The sequence below is a fragment of the Eschrichtius robustus genome, chromosome 2 (genome assembly GCF_028021215.1).
Source record: "Eschrichtius robustus isolate mEscRob2 chromosome 2, mEscRob2.pri, whole genome shotgun sequence".
In the NCBI taxonomy this organism is placed as follows: domain Eukaryota; kingdom Metazoa; phylum Chordata; class Mammalia; order Artiodactyla; family Eschrichtiidae; genus Eschrichtius; species Eschrichtius robustus.
In genome coordinates, this window is record NC_090825.1 from 173,578,071 (window position 1) to 173,597,280 (window position 19,210).

The 19,210-nt window shown below is 62.8% G+C and overlaps 2 protein-coding genes across 4 annotated transcripts; both read right to left on the reverse strand.

The window, feature by feature from the left end:
* Window positions 1-911: 911 nt before the first annotated feature.
* Window positions 912-9,729, reverse strand: MAP2K7 (mitogen-activated protein kinase kinase 7). 2 transcript variants are annotated; one of them, XM_068537095.1, is made up of 12 exons: window positions 9,554-9,729; window positions 7,562-7,609; window positions 4,202-4,343; window positions 3,955-4,021; window positions 3,725-3,838; window positions 3,533-3,652; window positions 3,277-3,384; window positions 3,000-3,179; window positions 2,819-2,899; window positions 2,554-2,696; window positions 1,871-1,916; window positions 912-1,747 (listed from the first exon to the last, which is right to left on the reverse strand). In XM_068537095.1, the coding sequence occupies exons 1-12, from the start codon at window positions 9,675-9,677 to the stop codon at window positions 1,613-1,615; spliced, it is 1,308 nt and encodes a 435-aa protein (XP_068393196.1). In that variant the 5' UTR covers window positions 9,678-9,729; the 3' UTR covers window positions 912-1,612. The 2 variants fall into 2 exon arrangements, with proteins under 2 accessions (XP_068393196.1, XP_068393198.1); XM_068537097.1 differs by lacking the exon at window positions 7,562-7,609.
* A 1,365-nt stretch (window positions 9,730-11,094) lies between these two features.
* LRRC8E (leucine rich repeat containing 8 VRAC subunit E) lies at window positions 11,095-18,688 on the reverse strand. 2 transcript variants are annotated; one of them, XM_068534950.1, is made up of 3 exons: window positions 18,602-18,688; window positions 15,061-15,203; window positions 11,095-14,399 (listed from the first exon to the last, which is right to left on the reverse strand). In XM_068534950.1, exons 2-3 carry the CDS (start codon window positions 15,196-15,198, stop codon window positions 12,150-12,152), a joined length of 2,388 nt encoding a protein of 795 aa, XP_068391051.1. In that variant the 5' UTR covers window positions 15,199-15,203; window positions 18,602-18,688; the 3' UTR covers window positions 11,095-12,149. The 2 variants fall into 2 exon arrangements, with proteins under 2 accessions (XP_068391051.1, XP_068391049.1); XM_068534948.1 differs by lacking the exon at window positions 18,602-18,688 and adding an exon at window positions 15,593-15,731.
* Window positions 18,689-19,210: the final 522 nt, after the last annotated feature.

Here is a 19,210-nt window from a genome sequence, read left to right on the forward strand (position 1 = left end):
GGGGGGGCAGAGAAAAGATGACTTCGAGTACTTTTTAAAACATGCGGCGTTTTGTGACTATCCTAGTAGCAACTACAGTCAGTGAGATAGATGGAGGGTACAGTGATGCCTAGTCTAGATTGCTTCAGCTACATCCAGCGACCTTCCTCACCTTTGGTGTTGGTTGCTTTTTGTGGTTTTTCTGGAGTTTTCTTTTGTTTTTCTTTTTTTTTTGTTCTGTTATTTCGTTGTCCACTTGATTTGCATGCATCACCAACAAAAAGGAAACACACCCCCTCCTGCTCTGGCTGCTCCCCAGGGTCCCGGGGATGCCGGGCCCCGGGCCTCAGCGTGGGCTGGGGACTGGCCAGCTCTGGGTGAGTCGAGGGGCGCTCAGGGCCACTACGAGGGCATGACTGCCTCCACACGCCCAGCCCTCGGCCTGCCCCACCTCTGTCCCTGTCACACATCCTCAGACCCCCACGTCCACTCCACACACCCTCAATCCCTGCCTCCCCGGGCCCTATGGCCCCCGCTCCTGTCACCCATTCCCTCCTCCGCCTCTTGCCTCACCGGCACCTGCTGCCCTCCACCATGCCCCACGCCTGCCTTCCCTGAAGGCCACCCTGTGTGGCCACGGCCCCTTGGGCTCCCTCCACACCCCCCGAGGTCCTCAACTCACCCCTACAAGCTGTGGCCAGTCTCCAGCCCCGAGGGAGGGGCACCCCGCCCCCCCTGAGCCCACCTTTGGGACTAGTCTCTCCCCAGCGGGGTGGCCCAGGCCCCACGGCTCGGCCCCCAGCCCCCCAGCGCCCGTGGGCCATCGGGGGGGCTGCCACCACAAGCAGCTAAACATGACTTTGGTAAAAGTTTCTGAAGGTACCGACAAACCCCATGAGAACAAGCTCTTCTCCTCCCCCCACCCCCCCCAAACACCCCACCAAGTACAATAAAATACGATAAACTCCAAAAAGGACCCCCTGAGATCAAAAAGAGAGAGAGAGAGACCAGCCCGGGTCTGGCTGCAGTCACAACGTCCAGCCCGCCTGCCCAGGGCAAGGACGCCAGCCAACTGACTCATGGCTTGCCGGAGACCTAAACGGACCCAGGGGTCCCGCCGGGGGTGGCAGGGCCTGGGCCAGGAGAGAGGCAGAGGCAGGGAGGGAGACAGGGAAAGCCAGAGAGGTAGAGAGGGAGGGGACAGAGAGAGGGAGACGGAGCCAGGGTGCATGTGCGTGCGAGGCGGCAGTGGGACAGCGCGGTGTGGAGGGGAGGGGACAGGACGGGCGGCTCTCTCCCGGCCCCCGGGGGCCGCCCCAGCCCAGAGGTTACAACTGAATAAATAGCGAGTCTGCTCGCGGCCTGCTGTCTTCCGTTCACAGTGTCTGTCGGGGGGGATGCGCACGGCCGGCTGATCCTGGGACGGGAAGGGCTGGGGCCTGGTGGGCCCATCTGTCCATGGCTGGTGGGCAGGGAGTCAGGGGTGGGTCGGCGCCCCCTACTTTCTGTCCTCAGCCCTCGGCGGCCGTCCAGGTCCCAGGGCTCCCCTGGCGGGCAGCTGGGTGGCCGGGTGGGGAAGGGGGGGCCGGTGGCCACGCCCCCGGCCCCCAGTGGGCTGGCCGCCGCTGTGCGGCTACCTGAAGAAGGGCAGGTGGTGCTGGCTCAGGACCCCGCTCGCCCGCGGCGACTCGGTCTTCGCCATGACATCCTTGAACCAGGATGCCACGTCCACCTCCAGCGTCTCGTAGCGCTTGATGAAGCTGTGTTCCTGTGGGGCCCAAGGCGGGGCACTTAGGGCAAGGGCGTCTTCCCTGCTGGCCTTGCTCAGGCCCGGCGTCCAGTGTGGCGGGGGGCTTAGGATGTGGGCTGGGGAGGGGCCCCGGGTACTCACAAGTAGCTTATTATACTTTGGTCTCTTCCTGTGATCTTTAGTAAGGCTGGAGAGAGAAGAGGAGAGGAAGAGAAGTGAGAGCAAGGAGGAGGGGCCTGGCCGCCCTCGTGGCTGAGTCGGGTCTGCAAGATCTGTGGGTAGAAGCCCGCAACCTCCCGGCCCTGCGCTTGGGCCCCCCAACGTGACAGAAGCCCAACGTGCGCCGTGAGACACCCATGGGAGAGGTGGGTGGGCTCCCCCACAGGAGGCTCCGATGTGGACGTCCCGCGTGCGCTCCTCTTGCCAGTTGGTGCAGGACACTCAGAGCCCTTAGCCCTGGGGTGCCTCTGCTTGTTCACCGCTCCCCCAAGGTGAAGCCCAAGGGCTACCCTGCCAAGTACCCCTGGGGCCAGGTGTCCCCTCAGGCTGAGTCCAAACCCAACTCCTAGCTCCCGGGGCTCGGGCTCCAGCCCCCACCCCATCCTGGGGCCCCTCTCCCCTCCCCAGTGGCCTGGGTGCAGGGCCACATCTGACCTCGCCCTGCCTTCCAGAGCGGAGGGCGGGGCCGGGGCTCCTCACCAGTCTTTAACTCTTAGTTGCGGCATGCATGTGGGATCTAGTTCCCTGACCAGGGATCGAACCCGGGCTCCCTGCATCGGGAGCGTGGAGTCTTAACCGCTGTGCCACCAGGGAAGTCCCCTCACCAGTCTTTGACGAAGGACTGAAAGTCCCCCGAGAAGCCCATGTGACCGGGCAGGAGCGGGGGTTCTTCCTGTAGGACTTTGGTGAGGACCTCAAAGTCCGTCTTGCAGTTCTTGTAGGGAAACTGTCCCGTCGCCAGCTCCACCTGGGAGAGAGACGAGCAGGGCTGGGCCGGCCAAGGACAGGATCCTGCCCTTTCCCGCCACCTGACTCCATACCCCGAGAAGACCCCACCCCTGGTCTCGGAGAGCAGGGGCCCCAACTCACCAAGGAGATGCCCAGGCTCCACACATCGGCCCGGATGTCGTAGTCGGGCTTGGTGGGGTCCGGGGGGTCGATGCGCTCAGGCTGCCGGTGGGAGGTAGGAGAGGGTGGATGTACCCCTGTGGCTGGGGTGGGTGCGCCGCCCCTCACGCCCGCCCGCCGGACGCTGCTGGGCCCCACTTACTGCCATGTAGGCAGCGCAACCTGCGCTCCGCGTTTTGGCTTTGGAGTCAACGAGGCGGCCGCTGATGCCGAAGTCGCAGAGCTTGATCTGGCCCCGCTCATCCAGCAGGATGTTGGAGGGCTTGACGTCCCGGTGGATCACGCCGTGCTTCTCCTTCAGGTAGTAGAGTGCCTTCACGATCTGTGGCGCGGGCAGAGGAGGGCACCAGTGATGGCAGGGACGGGGCCTGGGGGGGGGGGGGGCCACCCGCCCGCCCGCGCCCCACCCAGCCGCTCACCGCCACTGTCATCTTGCCCAGGATCCGCTCAGGGATAGGGCCCTGCATCCGCTTCTTGAGCTTCTCGGCGCACGTGCCCATGAGCTCCATGGCAATGAAGACGTCCGTCTGCGGGGACAGCAGGTGGCAGCTTGGCGGGTTGGCTGTACCCTCCTGCCCACCCCAGACACGCTCGGGTCCTGGGGGAGGGGCGGGGGGGCACAGGGCTGGCTCAGAGACCAGCATGGGAGGCTGGGGGGGCGGGCGGCCGGCTCACGTTGGTGATGAAGGTCCCGAAGCACTGCACAATGTAGGGGCAGTCGTGGCTCTTGAGCACCACGTCCAGGTCCATGAGGATCCGCTTGTTCTCTTCCTTGTTCCCCGAGCGCCGCATTTGCTGCACGGGACAGCAGGGGCCTTAGCGCCGAGCCTGGGGCGCGGGGCCCACCCGGGGCAGGGGCGGGCTCACCTTGACAGCGATGACGTGCCCCGTCTTCCGGAAACGCATCTTCCACACCTGGCCACAGGTGCCGCTGCCCATCTCCCCCAGGTTCTCCAGGTCGTTGATTTCCGCCTGGTAGCGCTGGCGAGGACAGCCAGGGCTGGGGGTCCACCGGGCCTCTGCCCTCCACCCCAACCCAGATCCTACCAGCTGCGTCCTGCCCACCCTCCCTGCGGGGGCCGAGGGGAGGGCGGTACCTGGCCCCCAATGGTCAGGTAGCCCGTCTGCTTCATGATCTCCTGCAGCTTCTGGTCAATCTCGATGCTGAGTTGACAGAGAGTGGGTGCCGGTGAATGGGGGTCCTGACCAACCTGAGGCCACCCCAGCCCCTAACACACAGGGGTTCCACAGAGCTCACCAGCTCCTCCCTGAGGCTGGCCCTGCGCCCCGCCCCGCCCCAGCCCCGACTTTCCGGCCCTCCCACCAGCCACCCTAGCCGCTCACCTCTCCATGCTGCGGGGTGTGAACAAGGTTGACGGGAGCCCCAGCATGTGGCGGGGCCGGGCCGGGGGCGTGGGGTGCTGCGGGGAGCTCTCGGAGGACGGTGAGCGGCTGCCCCCATCATTGGCCAGTGGGAGCTGCAGGGCTGGGGTGGTGAGAACCAGGGGCGGGGAGGAGGTTAGCTCCCAGCTGGCCCCAACTCAAGGGCCTGGCACCCTCATCGTCCCCTCCCTGGCATCCCTCAGGTAGGCCGGCACAGCCCCCTGCCCTGCTGGGCTGGAGGAGCTCCCCGCTCCCAGACCACTCTTAAGGTGCCTTTTCCCACGTCCCCCCCACTCCTCCAACCTGGAAGGGCTTGCGGTGGGCTGTTGAGGTGGGGTGGTCCCCAGAGGCTGAGGGTTCATCCCCAAGCCTCCCCTGACAGAAAACGGAGGCCCAGAGGCGGATGCCCTCCCTCGGGCAGGCAGCCTCCCCGCTGTGTCCCTTTCCTCCCCACCTCCGCCTGGGAAGCAGGCCCAGGGCCACCACGCCCACACTCTGGACCACACAAGGCAGGAATGCCTGCTGGGATCAGCCTGAGCTCTGGCGCTGTGGGCAGCGCTGACCTTGGCTGGACCACCCTGGGGAGAGAGTGGGCAAGGGACCCAGGCTTCCAGCTGCCTCGCCCAGCATTCTGTTTCAGGGTCAGGGAGGGCCGCCCTCTGGCCAGCGGGCTCATCGGTGAGCCTCCCGGCCTGGCCTGCGGAGCTAGGGCCGACGAGTCAGGGGCAGGACCCCAGGCTGGGCCTGTGTCCTCCGGGTGAGGGGATCCAGGTGGCACAGCCCCTCCAGGGGCCAGCGGGACGTGGGGGGCAGGGGCCGGGCCAGGCGGCGAGTTTGGTTCTTTCCAGAAGCCTGCATGCGGACAGCTCAGGCATGCTACAGGCAGGCAGGCAGGCAGGCAGCGGGCAGGCAGCGGGCACCCCAGGACGGGCAGGCGGCATTAGGGGACGGGAGGGCAGGAGACAGACAGACGGGAGCTGAGACTTGGGGCCCAGCTGCCCAGAGGAGGCGCTGCAGAGACAGGCCGGAGAGGGGCCTGGGAAAGGAGAGCAGATTCCCTGAGGGCCTAGGAGCCTCCTGGCTGGGCGGGCCACAGGGCGGGGAGTGGGGGCCAGGGTGACGACCCTCCAGTGAACCCCGGAGACCCTGGCACTCGGCCTCCAGAAGGGGAGCCCCTGGCTGGGGAGGCTGCAGGCTACAAGCACCTCCCAGGTTCACCTTCCCCTGGAGAGCAGGCCAGGAGCTGGGGGCCTGCCGTTCTCCTTAGCCCTTGGCTGACGCCCTCTCCTCTCTCTCCACACTTCCCGCACGGCCCACCATTCTCCTTAGCCCTTGGCTGACGCCCTCTCCTCTCTCTCCACACTTCCCGCACGGCCCACCATTCTCCTTAGCCCTTGGCTGACGCCCTCTCCTCTCTCTCCACACTTCCCGCACGGCCCACCATTCTCCTTAGCCCTTGGCTGACGCCCTCTCCTCTCTCTCCACACTTCCCGCACGGCCCACCTTCTCCTCCCACAGTTCTCCAGGCACCTGGTGACGTGGGCCCAGTGATCAACGGGTAGAGACAGGTATGGTGCGGCACCTGGTGCCTGGGCGCTTTGCTGGCCTGCAACCCTGACCGCAGCCAGAGCGAGGGGCAGGTCTATGAGCCTGGCCTGCAGTCCTAGGAGGGCCTGGCGGGAGTGATGGAAGAGCTCTGGGGACCCCGGGGACGTGGCCGGGCCCAGTCCCCTCCACTGGCCCGGAGGCCTCTCCTCCCATGCCCTCCCCGCTGCTCTGCTCTGCCAGGGCCAGAATCCCAGTCCTAATCCCTCCCTCTCTGGCTGGACAACCTCCGGGGCTCCCAAGGACCCTCGAGCTCCCCCTGCACCGGGACCCTGGATCCCTGTCAGGTTCAGGTTCCCTGGGGCACCAGGGCCCCCTTTCTGAGTGAGGACCACACCCCTCTCCTCCCCACACCTCTCGGTGTGGTGTCCTGTTGGTCCCCTCCCTTACACAGTCCACCGGGCCCTCTGAGGGCTGCCCCAGAACCCGTGGCCAAGGCTGTAAGGGGACAGAGGCTTCCAGCCAGGCCCACAAACTGACGCACGGTAGGCGTCTGAGCGGGGCCGGCGCGGGGTGGCTAAGGTGGGGTGGAGGGAGATAGACAAAGACCCTGAAAACAGAAGTCACAGAGGTGGTACCGGGCCCACGGCAGGTCAGGAGGGCAGAATGAGAGCGAGAGGCTGAAGGGGAAAGAGAGAGAGAGTAGAATGAATGAAAGAGAACGAGAAAGGACACGGGGCGGGTGTGGGGAGGGCATGCGGCCATCAGGAGCCTCACACGTACCAGGCTGTCAGTCGACACACGTAGGCACACGCACACAGGGCATGGCACAAACCCACGCAGACGGGGAGACGACATGCCACAGGGTCTCCAGCAGAGCCACAGAGCCCCTCACCTTCCGACACACACGCACGCGCGTGCACACACACACACACACACACACACACACACACACTTCCCAACCTAGTCCTGCTCACACGCACAAGAACCAACGAGACCAGACCCCCACCCCATCTCACCACCCCCGCCCTTCGCACAGGCATGTCCCACACCCATCGGCTCCCAGACCCACTGGCACCTGCCCTCGGGCCCTGGGGGGACTGCTTCCTCTACTTCCATCCCTGCGCTGCCCCCACCTCCCAGGAGACTTGGCTCAAATTCCACCTTCTCCAGAGGCTTCCCAACTGCAACCCTGCTCCCCTGCTCCACCCGGCCTTCCCTCCAAGGCGCCGGGGCCTCCTCCACTTCCTGCCCGGAGGCCCTCAGTGCTCACAGCCCTCCAACCCCCAGGGCCCCCCACCCCCGGGGGAGCGCCAGCCCCGAGAGGACAGGGGCTCAGTCCAAGCCTAGCACGGCTCAGCCCAGGGGGCGACACGGCTTCGCTGAGCTGCTGAGGGGGACCAGCAGGCGCAGGGCCCAGCTCTCCCTCCCTCCGCTCATGCACACGCCTGCAGGCACACGCACGGACACTCGTGACCCCCTTGGCAGGCGACAGACTCCCGGCCGCTGAGGGAGTCTGTTTCCTCCTCCAGGGAGTCCAAACCTGAGCCCGAGAGGAAGGGAGGAGCGGGAGGTGAGAAGACAGAGGAAGTGGCCGGGTGGGCCGGACGTTGACGGTGTGGATGGACAGAGAGTGAGGGTGGGGGGGGGGGGGGATGCGCACACGCACACACGGAGCACGTGGGAGGGGGAAGGGGGGGATGGCATTCTGCGGCCGGGGCAGCGGTTAGGTCAATGGTGCAGAGGTCCAAGCAGCGATGATAAAAAGGCTGGTACCTGCTCGTTGGGACGGGGCAGGAGCAGGGCTTAGAGTGATCACAATAACTGGATGGGGAAAAGGAAGAAAAAAAAAAAAAAAAAACAACACCACGATAAATCACAACGGAAACAACCGATTTGTCCAAAAGAAAAGAAATCAAATCAAATCATAACGAAGAGGAGGGGGAGGCACGCGGCACCAAACTGCAGAGATGGGTAGAAACCGACAGAGATGGGAGAACTGGGAGGATGGGATGGAGCTGACACAGACACAGACGCCTGGAGGGGGCTCCCCGGGGCCTGCTCGCCATGGGTCTCACCGTGCCTCGCTCTGCATCTGGGACAGCCACCCTGCAAGGCACCCCAGGCCCCGTACCTAGGCCTGTCTCGTCCACGCTGGGGCTGGAGGGGGAGCGGCACTGCAGAGCCCAGCGGGGACCCTCCAGTCCCGGCTGGGCTTCTTACCCCAGGCAGTGTCCAATGCCAGCACTGCCACCTCGGGGTTTTTTCTGGGCCCCAAGAGACACCCGCCCCCCAATCCAGTGAGGAACCCACACGGACCCAGGTCAGGAAAGGGAGGATGGCGAGTGGACCCTACACAAGGATGGGGGCGCCAGGCTGGGTGAGCAGGCAGTGATGGGGGAACCCCGATGAGGAGGTGTCTTCCCCCTCCTGTCAGGATGACCTCACAAGGAGCTACATAAGCCACGGGAATCATATCAGAGGGAATAAAAAGGAGAGCAATTTGCTGGGTCAAGAGAGACATAGAAAGCACGTGTGTGTGTGGGCAGGGGAATTCCCTGGTGGTCCAGTGGTTAAGACTGCACTTCCAATGCAGGGGGCACAGGTTCGATCCTTGGTGGGGGAACTAAGATGCCACATGCCACGCGGTGCGGCCAAAAACAAAAACAGAAAGCATGTGTGTGGGCTGCTGTTCATCAGGTCTGTAGGGAGGGGAAAAATCTGACTCCCTCTGAGCTTCAAGGATATGGGGAGGGGATCATGCAGGAAACCACAAGGAGACTAGATGTGGTCATGGTGATTCCGAGCCAGGTGTGGGTGCTGGGGGGTAGCTCTTGACCCCAGATGACAAGACGCCAGGGAGACAGGCACTGAGACTGTGGGATAAGAAAGGACGTGTATGTGCCCTGGGATGCCTAGATAGAGTCGCATTGGCCTCAGGTGTCCCCGGGCTGGGTGGGTGTGGGTGTGTAAGAATGGGGAAGTCACTTGATTCTAAATGACAAAGTTGCCACGCTTGGGAGTTGCGTGTTTATTTCTGGAGGAGCCAGAAAGATGGCAACAGTGAAACGAGTCAGAGGGGTATGAGGGGGCCTGGTGTACGTGGGCAAACTGTATGTGGGAGGGAGTCCGCTGAGCCCAATGACAAGATCCCAGAGGGGGGAGAATGGAGCACCAGACACAACCACAGGGATGGTTATAATATGGTCAAGCGACCTCAGGTGTCCCCTGCCCAGGTGCGCGTGTGTGAGCGTGAGTGGCTCATCTGCTAAATCCCGATGACAAGGACCCAGGTACGGAGCGGGGGTGGGGGCGGTGGGGGAACCTCTTGACACAATCACTGAGATGGCGGGAGTAGAATCAGCTGGTGAAAAGGGATGTGTACATCTTAGCAGAGAACCTGGATGTGGTCACGGTCGTATGAAGTAGGAGAAGCAAGGCTCAGGGTAGGTGCCAGAGGCTCCGAGGATCCCGGTGATTGGGGGCGGGTCATCAGGTGGGGGGCCTCGCCTGGAGCCGGGTAACTAGGCTCCCAGGCCCCGTTAAGGGGGAACCCCCAAGCAGTGGGGAGGGCTGCCCGCGAACCCGCGGGCCCCACGCCCCCCGGGTCACCGTGACACTCTCACCGCTGGCCGATAGCGGGGAGCGCGGCGGAGAGGAGGAGCTAGAGCGCCCCGGAAGCGGGGGCGGGGCCTGGATGCGGGGGCGGGGCCTCCCGCGGCGCGCGCCCCGCCCCGCTCGCCCCCTCCCCCACGCCGCCGTGCTTACTGGGCCTGGGCCGCTGGGGGCTGATATCCAGGTTGAGGTCGATCCTCCGCCGGGCCTCGCGGTTCTCCTGCTTCAGCTTTGCTTCCAGGCGGGACAGCTTCTGCTCCAGGGAGGACGCCGCCATCTTCCCCGCCGCCGCCGCGCACCGCCCGGCCGCCCGTCAGTCCCGCAGACAAACACCGCACTGCGCCTGCGCTCGGATGACCCCGCCGAGCCGCCGTCTCGCTCCGCAGGGCGCATGCTCGCGGTGCACACCCGCCCTTCCCGCGTGCGAACCTCCGCGCGTGCGTGCTTCGTCCCGGCCGGAGGGATGACGCCGCCTAGAGCTCGCTGCTGGCAACGTGCGAGTCCTCTCAGTGTAAGGCGCACGCGTGAATTCCCGAGCGCTCCGGCAAGAGGCGCTGTGTGGAAACCCACTCACCATTCCGCTTAGAGCGGTGGGCGGAGAAAGCAGCGCGCAAGCGTACAGAGGAGGAGACGAGGTCACGCCCCTGGCCTCTGCTGCACATGCGCATTCGTGACTTTTTTTTTTTTTTTTTTTTCTGTCGCTGTCCCCGGTGGTCGCCATGGTTGTGTGTCCTCAGCCTCGTTCTTTCTCTTCCTGGCCCGGTCCTCGCTGGCACCCACTCCCTCTCGGAACTGCCTTTCTCATCTCGGACAGTGCTTCATTAGGATCCCTGTTATGCTTAACTGCTGCCCCTTCACCATAATTAGGCACCCGGGGCAAGCCCTTTCCATTTCAGCAGGCTCAGGGTTGGCCGAGGACATGTAGGATGGGCGGGGTAGGGCTCGGGCCACTGTCAGGACCCTGGGAATCCAGTGGCGTGACCCCTGCCCTTGGCGACGGGGGTGGGGGCCGGGAGGGGGGCCAAGGTCAAGGCCAGAGAGTTCCAAATCCGACTTACGTGGGACATTTTAAGACTTCCCTCAACTGCCCTGCCCCCAGAATTTGCGCCCAGCTCCTGGACAACGCAGAAGATAGGCCCCGGTGTTTGGTGCCTCTACTTGGTGCCTCCGCGGCCTACACATTTTCTTTAACTGGTCTGAAGAGTGCTGGGAAAATGTCCCCATCTGGAACCCTGGGGCCCCCGGAGAGCACCTTGCCTCTGCTCTCTGGTGCCAGGAGGAGGCTCGCATTTTGCAGACACCATGGAGGTGGTGATCCCAGGAGGTCAGGGTTGGGCAGGCTGTGCCCTGCCCGCTCCAGCATAGGGACACTGTGATGGGCGTTGAAGGCTTGTGGCGACTCCTCTGGTGACAACTTACAGGTGGAGCAGATCCAAAACTGTGGAGCTGGGAGACTTAACAGGGAAGGCAGAGGAAGAGCAGTTCTCCAGGAAAAAAGCTAGGCAGACGATGCCACCTGATTTCTCCTGGTTAGCTGAGGTCTCTCTCTGCCTCTGCTTCCGGGATAGACTCATACCCTTGATTCTGGAAATGTGACTGTCGCCACTTGCCTGTCCTTGGTCTGGTGGAATCGAAGGCTTAGACTATGACAGGAGTGGACACAAGGGACCAAGATTATAGTTCTCATAGTTAGTATCATTTATTAAGCACCCACTGATATACACTCCCTCGCACAGGGAACATTTGAAAGACAAAGTCCCAGCCTGTTTTCAGAAAAATGCACCCGCCACAGCAGGTGTTCTTAACCTGGGGTCCCCGATCCTTAGGATGTCCATAAACAGCCCTCTAGGGGATCTGGGGGAATCTGTTGATTGCCTCAAGTTGTTTGCAGAACTTTTCATGTATGTGTACGTGAGCATTTTCCTGAGGAAGGAGGTGCCCAGCTTTCATCAGATTTCTCAAAGCATCTAGGGATATAAAAAAAAGAATCCCTCCTCTAGAGGGAGGAGAATCCCTCCTCTAGACACCAAGATATCTACTCTGCAGGTCAGCATTTCCCAACACACAGGCCTGGGACCGTCTGTGTCAGAATTAGCTGGGATGATTATATTTACCGGCAAGTTCCTGGCCTCCAGCTGAACCTCCTGAGTCAGTCTTTCGGGGGCGGGGCCTGGGATGTTTTGTTTCGGGGATGTTGATTTTGATGCCTAGTCAAATATGAAAACCATTTTTCTGAGTTCAGGTGTCTATAGCAAACAACTTATAAATAGGGGATTAACATCCAAGTTGGGGGTGGAGGAGGGGGGAGCTTGTCCGTTGCGTCTGTGTCCCCTCCTTGGGAGAGAACCCCAGATGTAAGCTGTTTTGGTCAGGGAGAGAGGGTTGAAATCCCATTGGGATGAGCCCCACCCCCATACGTGGCATTGATTGAGCCAGAATGTTCGGAGTGGGTTGGGGGCAGCAGCGGCTCTGGCCCAGGGCTGGGGGCGGGCCAGCTAGCCAAAGGCACAGGTGTGGTTTTGCTCTGAGAGTCTTATGACTGAGTTAATCCCTCCAGATGTTCCACCCCAGATCCACAGCCTCCCAGACAAACCAATCCCAGGATCTTGCCTGGGCTCCACCAGCCTGCCACGTCTGCTCCTCCTCTCCTGGCCTGGGCTCACTTGGCCCCCTCGCTTGAAGATAACGGTAGAGATTCCAGGATGAGAGCATCCGGAAGGCCTCTACCGCAACCTGCCCCTCCCTGCCTTCACTCCGCCTCCATCCTGTCCCGCACCTCTGCCGGCAGCCCTTCGTAAAGGGTGTCCTCCACCAGGAGCCCCGACCTCTTCAGCCCCCCACAGTTGCCGAGTTCTTCCGGCAGCGCCTCCAGCCGGTTGCCCTTGAGCTCCAGGCGGCTGAGGGCCCTGAGGGCCCCCACCTGGGGCGAGAGCTGGCTCAGCTGGTTGTAGCCGAGGAGCAGCGTCCGCAGCTTGCGGCAGAAGAAGAGCTCGTCGGGCAGAAGCTCCAGGGCGTTGTAGGAGAGAGCCAGGTGCTGCAGGTTCTGGAGGAGGCCCAGCTCGGCCGGCAGGGAGTGCAGCCCGTTATGGGAGACATCCAGCAGGCGGAGGCCGGAGCACATGCCGAGCTGGGTGGGCAGTGTCTCCAGCTTGTTGTGGCCGAGATAGAGCTGCTCAAGGCCCCGGAGCTTCCGTACGTGCTCGGGGACGTAGGCGATCCGGTTGTGCCACAGCCGGAGTGTGACCAGCTTGCGGCAGTGCTGGAAGCTGAGGATCTCCTCAATGGACCGCAGGTGGTTGTCCTTGAGGTCCAGCTCCTGCAGTGCGCCCAGGCTGAAGATGGCATGGGGGATGCGCTCCAGCCCGCAGGCCACCAGCTCCAGCTCCCGAAGCACCACCAGCTTCTTGAGGCTGTTCAGTGCCAGCAGGCGGGCCCCGTCGTTGTGCAGGCTGAGCCGCTGCAGGTGACTGGCCACGTCGGTCACGCTGGCGGGCACCTTGCCGGCGTTGCTCTGCAGCGACAGCACCTTCAGCTGCTTCAGCTCCCGGAGGCTCTCGAGGGTCGCCGCCCGGGCCAGGTCCAGGGGGAAGAGCCCCTCCAGGTGCAGCTCCTCCAGGCCGCGCAGCCCGAACACCCAGAGGGGCACCTCTCGGAGCTCCTCGCACTTGACCCGGATGACCTTCAGGTGGTCCCGCAGGAAGATCTGCAAGGAGAAGGGCAGCCTGGCCGGCGAGTGGAGCAGGCTGAGCTCCTGCAGGTGCACCAGCTGTGCGAGGCCTGGGGGGAAGGTGATGTCACAGATGGCCTCCAGCCGCAGTGCCTCCACCTCGCTGAGCTCGAAGACCGTGTCGGGCAGCCCCGGGAGCATGCAGAGGGCCAGCTCGAGCCGGCCCCAGGCGTTGCGCTGCAGCTTCTGCCGCAGCTTCTCGGCCGTCCACTCGTGGTTGAGGTTGAGCTGCTTCAGGCGGCTCTCGCTGACCTCGGAGAGGAAGACAGCGAAGCGCTTGGAGTAGAGTGAGTCGTACTGGTCGATGAGGTGCAGCATGAAGGCGAAGTCGTTCCTGACGTCGGGGATGTCGCCCATGCCCGTCTCTTCCCGCACAGATCGGAAGGAGTACTCCTTGAGGGGCCGGTGGAAGAGCCAGCAGAGTGTGTAGAAGCAGGTGATCCCGTAGACGCACACGAAGGAGATGTAGCAGAAAGCCAGCTTGGAGAAGAGGTGGGCCTTGGTGTGGTTGCAGCAGAAGCTGGCATAGCCCGTGACCTCCGAGGTCTCCACCCTACAGGCCACCAGGAAGCTGATCTTCCCCACGTAGACGAGGTTGTAGACCAGGATGGCCAAGAACTTGCAGACCTTGAGCACCGTCTGCCGGATGTACATGGTGTACAGGATGTCCCCCTCTTCCACGTGCATGCGGAATTTCTTGACCTTCTCGAACAGGGCTTTGGCCTGCTCACCTTCCTTTTTGTCCAGCAGGGTGACAGCCGGTGGCTCCGTCACCACCTTCTCGGGCTCCGCCAGCACCTTCTCCTTCTCACCCTCACCTGCCTTCCCCGGTCCTGCCGCCGCTGCTGCCATGGTCACCATTGCCCGCCTGGCGGCGGCAGGGTCCTTGTGGTTCTCCCCGGAGACCTCGGATAGGGCCCGCGTGGTCCACGGAGAGTCGAAACACTTGCCCAGGATGGAGATGAAGTGCTCGATCTTGGAGCTGGTGCTGGGGAACTTGAACCAGAAGCTGGTGCAGACCATGAAGATGAGCGTGTGGATGACGACCAGGTAGGGGAAGTACTTGGCGTACCAGTGAAGGGCCGTCTCGTAGCAGAGCTGGTTAATGAAGCTGTATTGCTGCAGGTCCAGGTTGTTCCTGAGGCCGCTCAACTCCCGGAGGTCCCCCATGTGCTCGGAGACCCCCCGCGGCAGCAGTTGCTGGCACGGGGCCTCTGATAAGTTCTCCCGGGGTTCGTGACTGGGCAGACAGATGATCTTGTCCTGTGTCACCTGGGGATGGGAGAGAGGGTGAAAGATGGTGAAGGATCTGGGGCGGCCTGGGAAGTTGTGGGGTGGGGGAGGAAGCAGGCCGAAGGCAAGAGGGGTTTCCATCAACCCCCAGCTGTCCCCAGTTTGTTCCCCAGCTTTGGAAGAGTCAGTAAACCTCTGAGCATCCGACTTTGTCTGAAAAAAAGAGCTGGGTTGATTTGTGTCCTTCGAAAAGATGTTGAAGTCCTAACCCCCAAACACCTGTGAATGTTGCCTTGTTTGGAAATAGTCTTTGCGGAGCAGACGTAATCAGGTTAGGATGAGGTCATTGGGGGGGTGGGCCCTAGCCCAATAGGACTTTGGCCTTATAAAAGGGAGAAATCTGGACACAGACACACACAGACACACAGACATACACACAAGGAAGATGCTTTTAAGATACAGGGAGAACATACGGGGAGAATAGATACAGGTTATCTATAAACCAAGGAATGCCTGAGGCCGCCAGGGTCTAGAAGGGAGGCGTGGGACACATTCTCCCTCACAACTTTCGGAAGGAACCAACTCTGTCAACACTTTGATTTCAGACTTCCAGTCTCCAGAACTAAGAGACAGTAACGGAAGACTTCCGGAACCTCCCAGACCCCGCCCCTAGAGACCCCGCCCCTGCCCCGCCCCTTACCTGGAGGGTGCAGCCGAAGACCCCGATCATGAGCATAGCCACGGTGAGGTACTCGGCCAGCACGTCCCACCAAGGTTTGAGCACCTTGAAGGCGGGCTGCTGCTCTGCGAACTGCTTGAACTCCGCCACTGGAATCATCCCGCCTGTGGGAGGGCAGGAAGTGGAGGGTGCAGAGAGAGACTCTCAGTTAAGCGCGCCTGGTGCCGGGTCCCCAGAAGAGCCAGACACACGCATCTGCTCCCACTCCGCGCTCGGCCCTGCCAAACTCTGGCAGAACCCACAAGCTGTGCGCTTCCTTCCCCTCCCCCCACAGACCTCGCCTCCTTCCCGGAGCCGGGCAACTACTGTCTTCACCACCTCTGCTCCCAGGGACCCCTGCCCCGGTCGGACTCTGCCTGCCCTCTCAGAGCTCAGGAGGGGCAGTCCACGGGGCCGCTGCCCCACAGCGTGCCCGTGCGGCCTTCTCCCGGAGCCCAGGCATCTCCTCCCACCCTTGACGCCAATCCGAAACACTTCGCTCTGCTTCTCTGACCCCAGGCACCCGGAATCCAGGCGGCCAGCCCCGGCTTCCTCCACCACTGGACCAGAGAGAGTCCCAGAGACGCGGGGACTTCCGGGGCGTGGGCCCCGCACCCCCTTCAGGGGCGCTCCGGGCACCACCTCCGACCTCCAACCGGAAAAGCCGGCTGGAGCCTGGCTCTGGTTACGGGCCCCAGGGGCAGGGAGTGGCAAAGCTGAAGGCTGGTCAGCCCTGGGGGGTGGGAGTGACTTGGACACCCGCGTTTCTAGTGGGGCAAGTGCCTAGGATCTGCGGCAGAAAACAGAGACCTGGCCTCTGAGAGGCAGGGGCAGGGGGGCTCGAGGATGGGGCAGAGGATCAGGAAATGGAAAACTCACAGGGAGAGAGCCAGGGTGACACCTACGACTGGGACAGGGCTGGGCTGCCAGGCTCCTGGGCGGCCAGCCCACTCTGTCTGTCCCTGGCTTTCATTTTAGACCGAGGTATCATTATTCCAGATACAGACAACCAGGCGCAAGTCACACGGGGGCGCAGGCCACGGGCTGGGACATCACCCTCCCTGACAGGCAGTTGGGAGCCTTTTCCCCCACCTCCGAGGCTGGAGCGGGGAAGGAAAGGGAGGCAGCAAGCCCCTCACCGCCTCTGAGGGGGCTCCTAGGCAGTCTGCCTCCCTCCCCAGCGTCCATGCTCCCAAATATAAAGATCCTGTTTTACATCACTCAGGTTTCCTGCGGCCTGCGGTCCTCATCCTGACAGCCTGTCACTGGGCACAGGCTGGGCAAAGAAGGGAGGCATCTGGGCGACCAGCCGGTCCTCCAGCCTCCCACCCGTCTCCTGGGGGGCGGGGGGGGGAGGGAACCTGGCCTCTGTCCCACACCTCAGTCAATCGCTCTGACACCTCCTTGCCTCCCTTTTTGGTCCCCACAACCCTTGAAGGCCTTAGGGTTACTCCTGAGTGAGGACAAGGTGGAAGTGGGCGGGGATATGGGATGCAGGCCCCGCCCACCAGGCTGAAGTCGGGGCAGTCCGCCACACCCCCTTAATCCCATCAGAGGCTCCCACCTCAGTACCAGAGATAACACGCAAGGGATAGGGACGCGCCTGCCCACACCCAGTCTCCGGGGCCCCCTGACTCAGGCCCTGACTCACCCAGCAGCCGGCACATGCAAGGGGGTGTGCAGACAGAGCACAGGATCCCCCACCCAATGGCCCATCCCTCGTGCTCAGTTTCACACCCTGTCCTAAACAACAAGCTGAGTAAAGATGCCTCCAGTGCATCACAGGCTCAAACACCAGGGAATCTGCCAGAAACACACTCGGGGCGGCTCAACAGCCCCCAGGAGCCAAATTGCAGCCACCAAAAGGGACACCCTGGGGGCACTCTGCAGTGTGCACCTCAGGGCATGTGTGTACAGAGGGCAAGTACACACTAAGTTGAGGAGAGACCCAGGACCAGGGAGCCAGCCATATGCCCTCTTCCAGTTCTGGCCACCCACTGTTCTCCCTGCCCTGGCCACCTACCCCTGCGAGGGACACTGCTTAGCTGCTTCACCTGAGAATGGTAACTGTTAGCAAAAATGCCACACAGACGGGCAGGGACCAACTTCCTGCCCCTGAGTCCTTGCCACCCTTCAGGACCCATCTCACAATGGTGGAAGCTCCCCACTGGCCATCCCGGGTCCACAATCAAAGGCAAGAAGGCAGAGACACACCCAGGGTCCCCAGCAGATGGCCCAGAGGATGCGCCCACAGAGCAAAGTGTATACACAACAGCCTCAGGAGCAGACATGGGGTTATCATTATTTGTCTCCATGACTCAATCTTGATCGTCCCGAACCTGCCATTAAGTTTCCCCAGACACAAGGCTGGCCCCCCTGTGTCTGAACAGGGCTGGTGGGAGGGCTTGGGGAGAAGGCTTCATGGGGGTGTGTTGGCAGAGAACTTATGGCCACCAGATGCTTTCAGTGTCTCGTTTTATCCCAGCTCTGGGAGCGTGGATGTTGGGACCCTCGTTTTCCAGGCTCAGGAGAGTGAAATAACTTGCTCAAGGTGTCACAGCTTGTGACAAGTGGCATTCGAGGCGAGACCCCCAAGTCCCGTCTGTCTGATCACGTTGTTGAGCGAGAACGTCTCGCTGAGATGAAGCATCTTTGCCAAAAGAACCTCAGAAGGGGTTCCTTCAGGCAGAGAAGAAATGGAGGGAGGATGGCTGCTCTGCCCAGCAGGCTGAGTTGTCCTCCTCAGCCTAGGGCCAGGAACATGCCCCTTACCCAGCCTTAGCTCCGCCCACCCATGCCTCACCCCTGCTGCTGCTTCTCTCTCAGGCCTTCCCCAAGCCCCCAGCTTGCCTCTGAACACGTGGCGGTGGTGGCGGGTGCTCCTGGTCCAGCGCCCCATCCCACACCGCCCCCACCCACAGCCCATGCTAAGGGGCGAAGAAGAAACAGTGACTGTTGTCAGCCCTGAAATGGGTCTTGGAGGACACAGGGTCCAACTTTGGACTTTTACACAAGTGAGAAACTGTGGCCTGGGTGGGGGAGGGTGGCCCTGTAGTAGCAGATCCTGTTCTGGGCCCCAGGCCTGGGGACTCCCAACCCAGTACTTTTCCAAGCTGTCCTGCCAGGACTAGGGGGGTCTGGGGTGTCTTGAGGTTCAAGAGTCCCAGAAGGGACAGCCTGGTGAGGCTCCCAAGTGGTAGGGTTCTGGGAATTGAGGGGCTCACAGGGTTGAGTCGTCAGCAGCAGAGGAGAGGGGAACATGGTCAAGACCCTCAGGGTGGACCCCAACCTGTTGATCTTCACTCCGTCCTTGGCCAGGCCTGCCGGGCTCCCTGACAGGCGCCCTTGGGCTAGCCAGGGCGGGGCCTCTCTCTGCACCCCCCACCCCACCCCCCAGCTCCTTCTGTGCCCCAGACGGCGTTGGGCTCAGGTCACAGGGCCAGCCGCACCTGGGGCGGTCCTCCCGTGGGCCAGATCCTCACCCCGCCACCTGGTCCCCAGGGGCGGAGAGCCGCCTACTCACCTCACGGGCCGGACGCTTGTTCCAACTCCTGTGTCCCTGGGAGCGGAGCGGCCCGGACTCCCGCAGAGTTCGCGGGACGGGCTGGGTGAGTCAGGGCGGGCGGGCGGGCGAGCTGGACAGGAGCCGGAAGCAGCTCCGCCCCTCCCGGCCCCGCCCACTAGCCGTCTCGGCCCCGCCTCCCTTAGGGCGCTCACAGGTCGCCCCCGACTCCTGGTACCGCGGGATCGCGGGAGGAGGGCGATCCTAATCCTGATGTCTCCGAGGTGGGCGAGGGGCTGGTCGGAGGAGCAGGGACCGTAGAATTCTGGGCTCCGCTTCCGTGGGGCAAACCTGGCACGGGGGAAACTGAGGAGGGCTGGAGGCGCTGGGCTCCCAAAGCCGACCTGAAGACACCCTTCCGCGAGCCAAGCTGTACAGACCCTGTCAGGAACGCGTGGAAGTCCTCCTCCCCCTCCTCCCTTCACTCCCAGGTGCAGCTACCTGGCCTTGAGGCTCAACCAAGGAATCAGTGACCAGGGCCCAAGAGAGGGCAGGGCGCTTCCCCCTTCCTGCTCTGACCAGCCAGCCAGGGGAAGCTCTCCACTGCGGGAGGAGAGGGAGTGAGCCGCT

Coding starts and splice junctions, on each gene's coding strand:
- MAP2K7 (XM_068537095.1), bottom strand. CDS start 9,677: ATGGCGGCGTCCTCCCTGGAGCAGAAGCTGTCCCGCCTGGAAGCAAAG. Junction 4,022..4,201: donor ACACCCCGCAGCATGGAGAG/GTGAGCGGCTAG, acceptor CTGTCAACTCAG/CATCGAGATTGACCAGAAGC. Junction 1,917..2,553: donor CAGTCCTTCGTCAAAGACTG/GTGAGGGGACTT, acceptor TTCTCTCTCCAG/CCTTACTAAAGATCACAGGA.
- LRRC8E (XM_068534950.1), bottom strand. CDS start 15,198: ATGATTCCAGTGGCGGAGTTCAAGCAGTTCGCAGAGCAGCAGCCCGCC. Junction 14,400..15,060: donor TCTTCGGCTGCACCCTCCAG/GTAAGGGGCGGG, acceptor TCCCATCCCCAG/GTGACACAGGACAAGATCAT.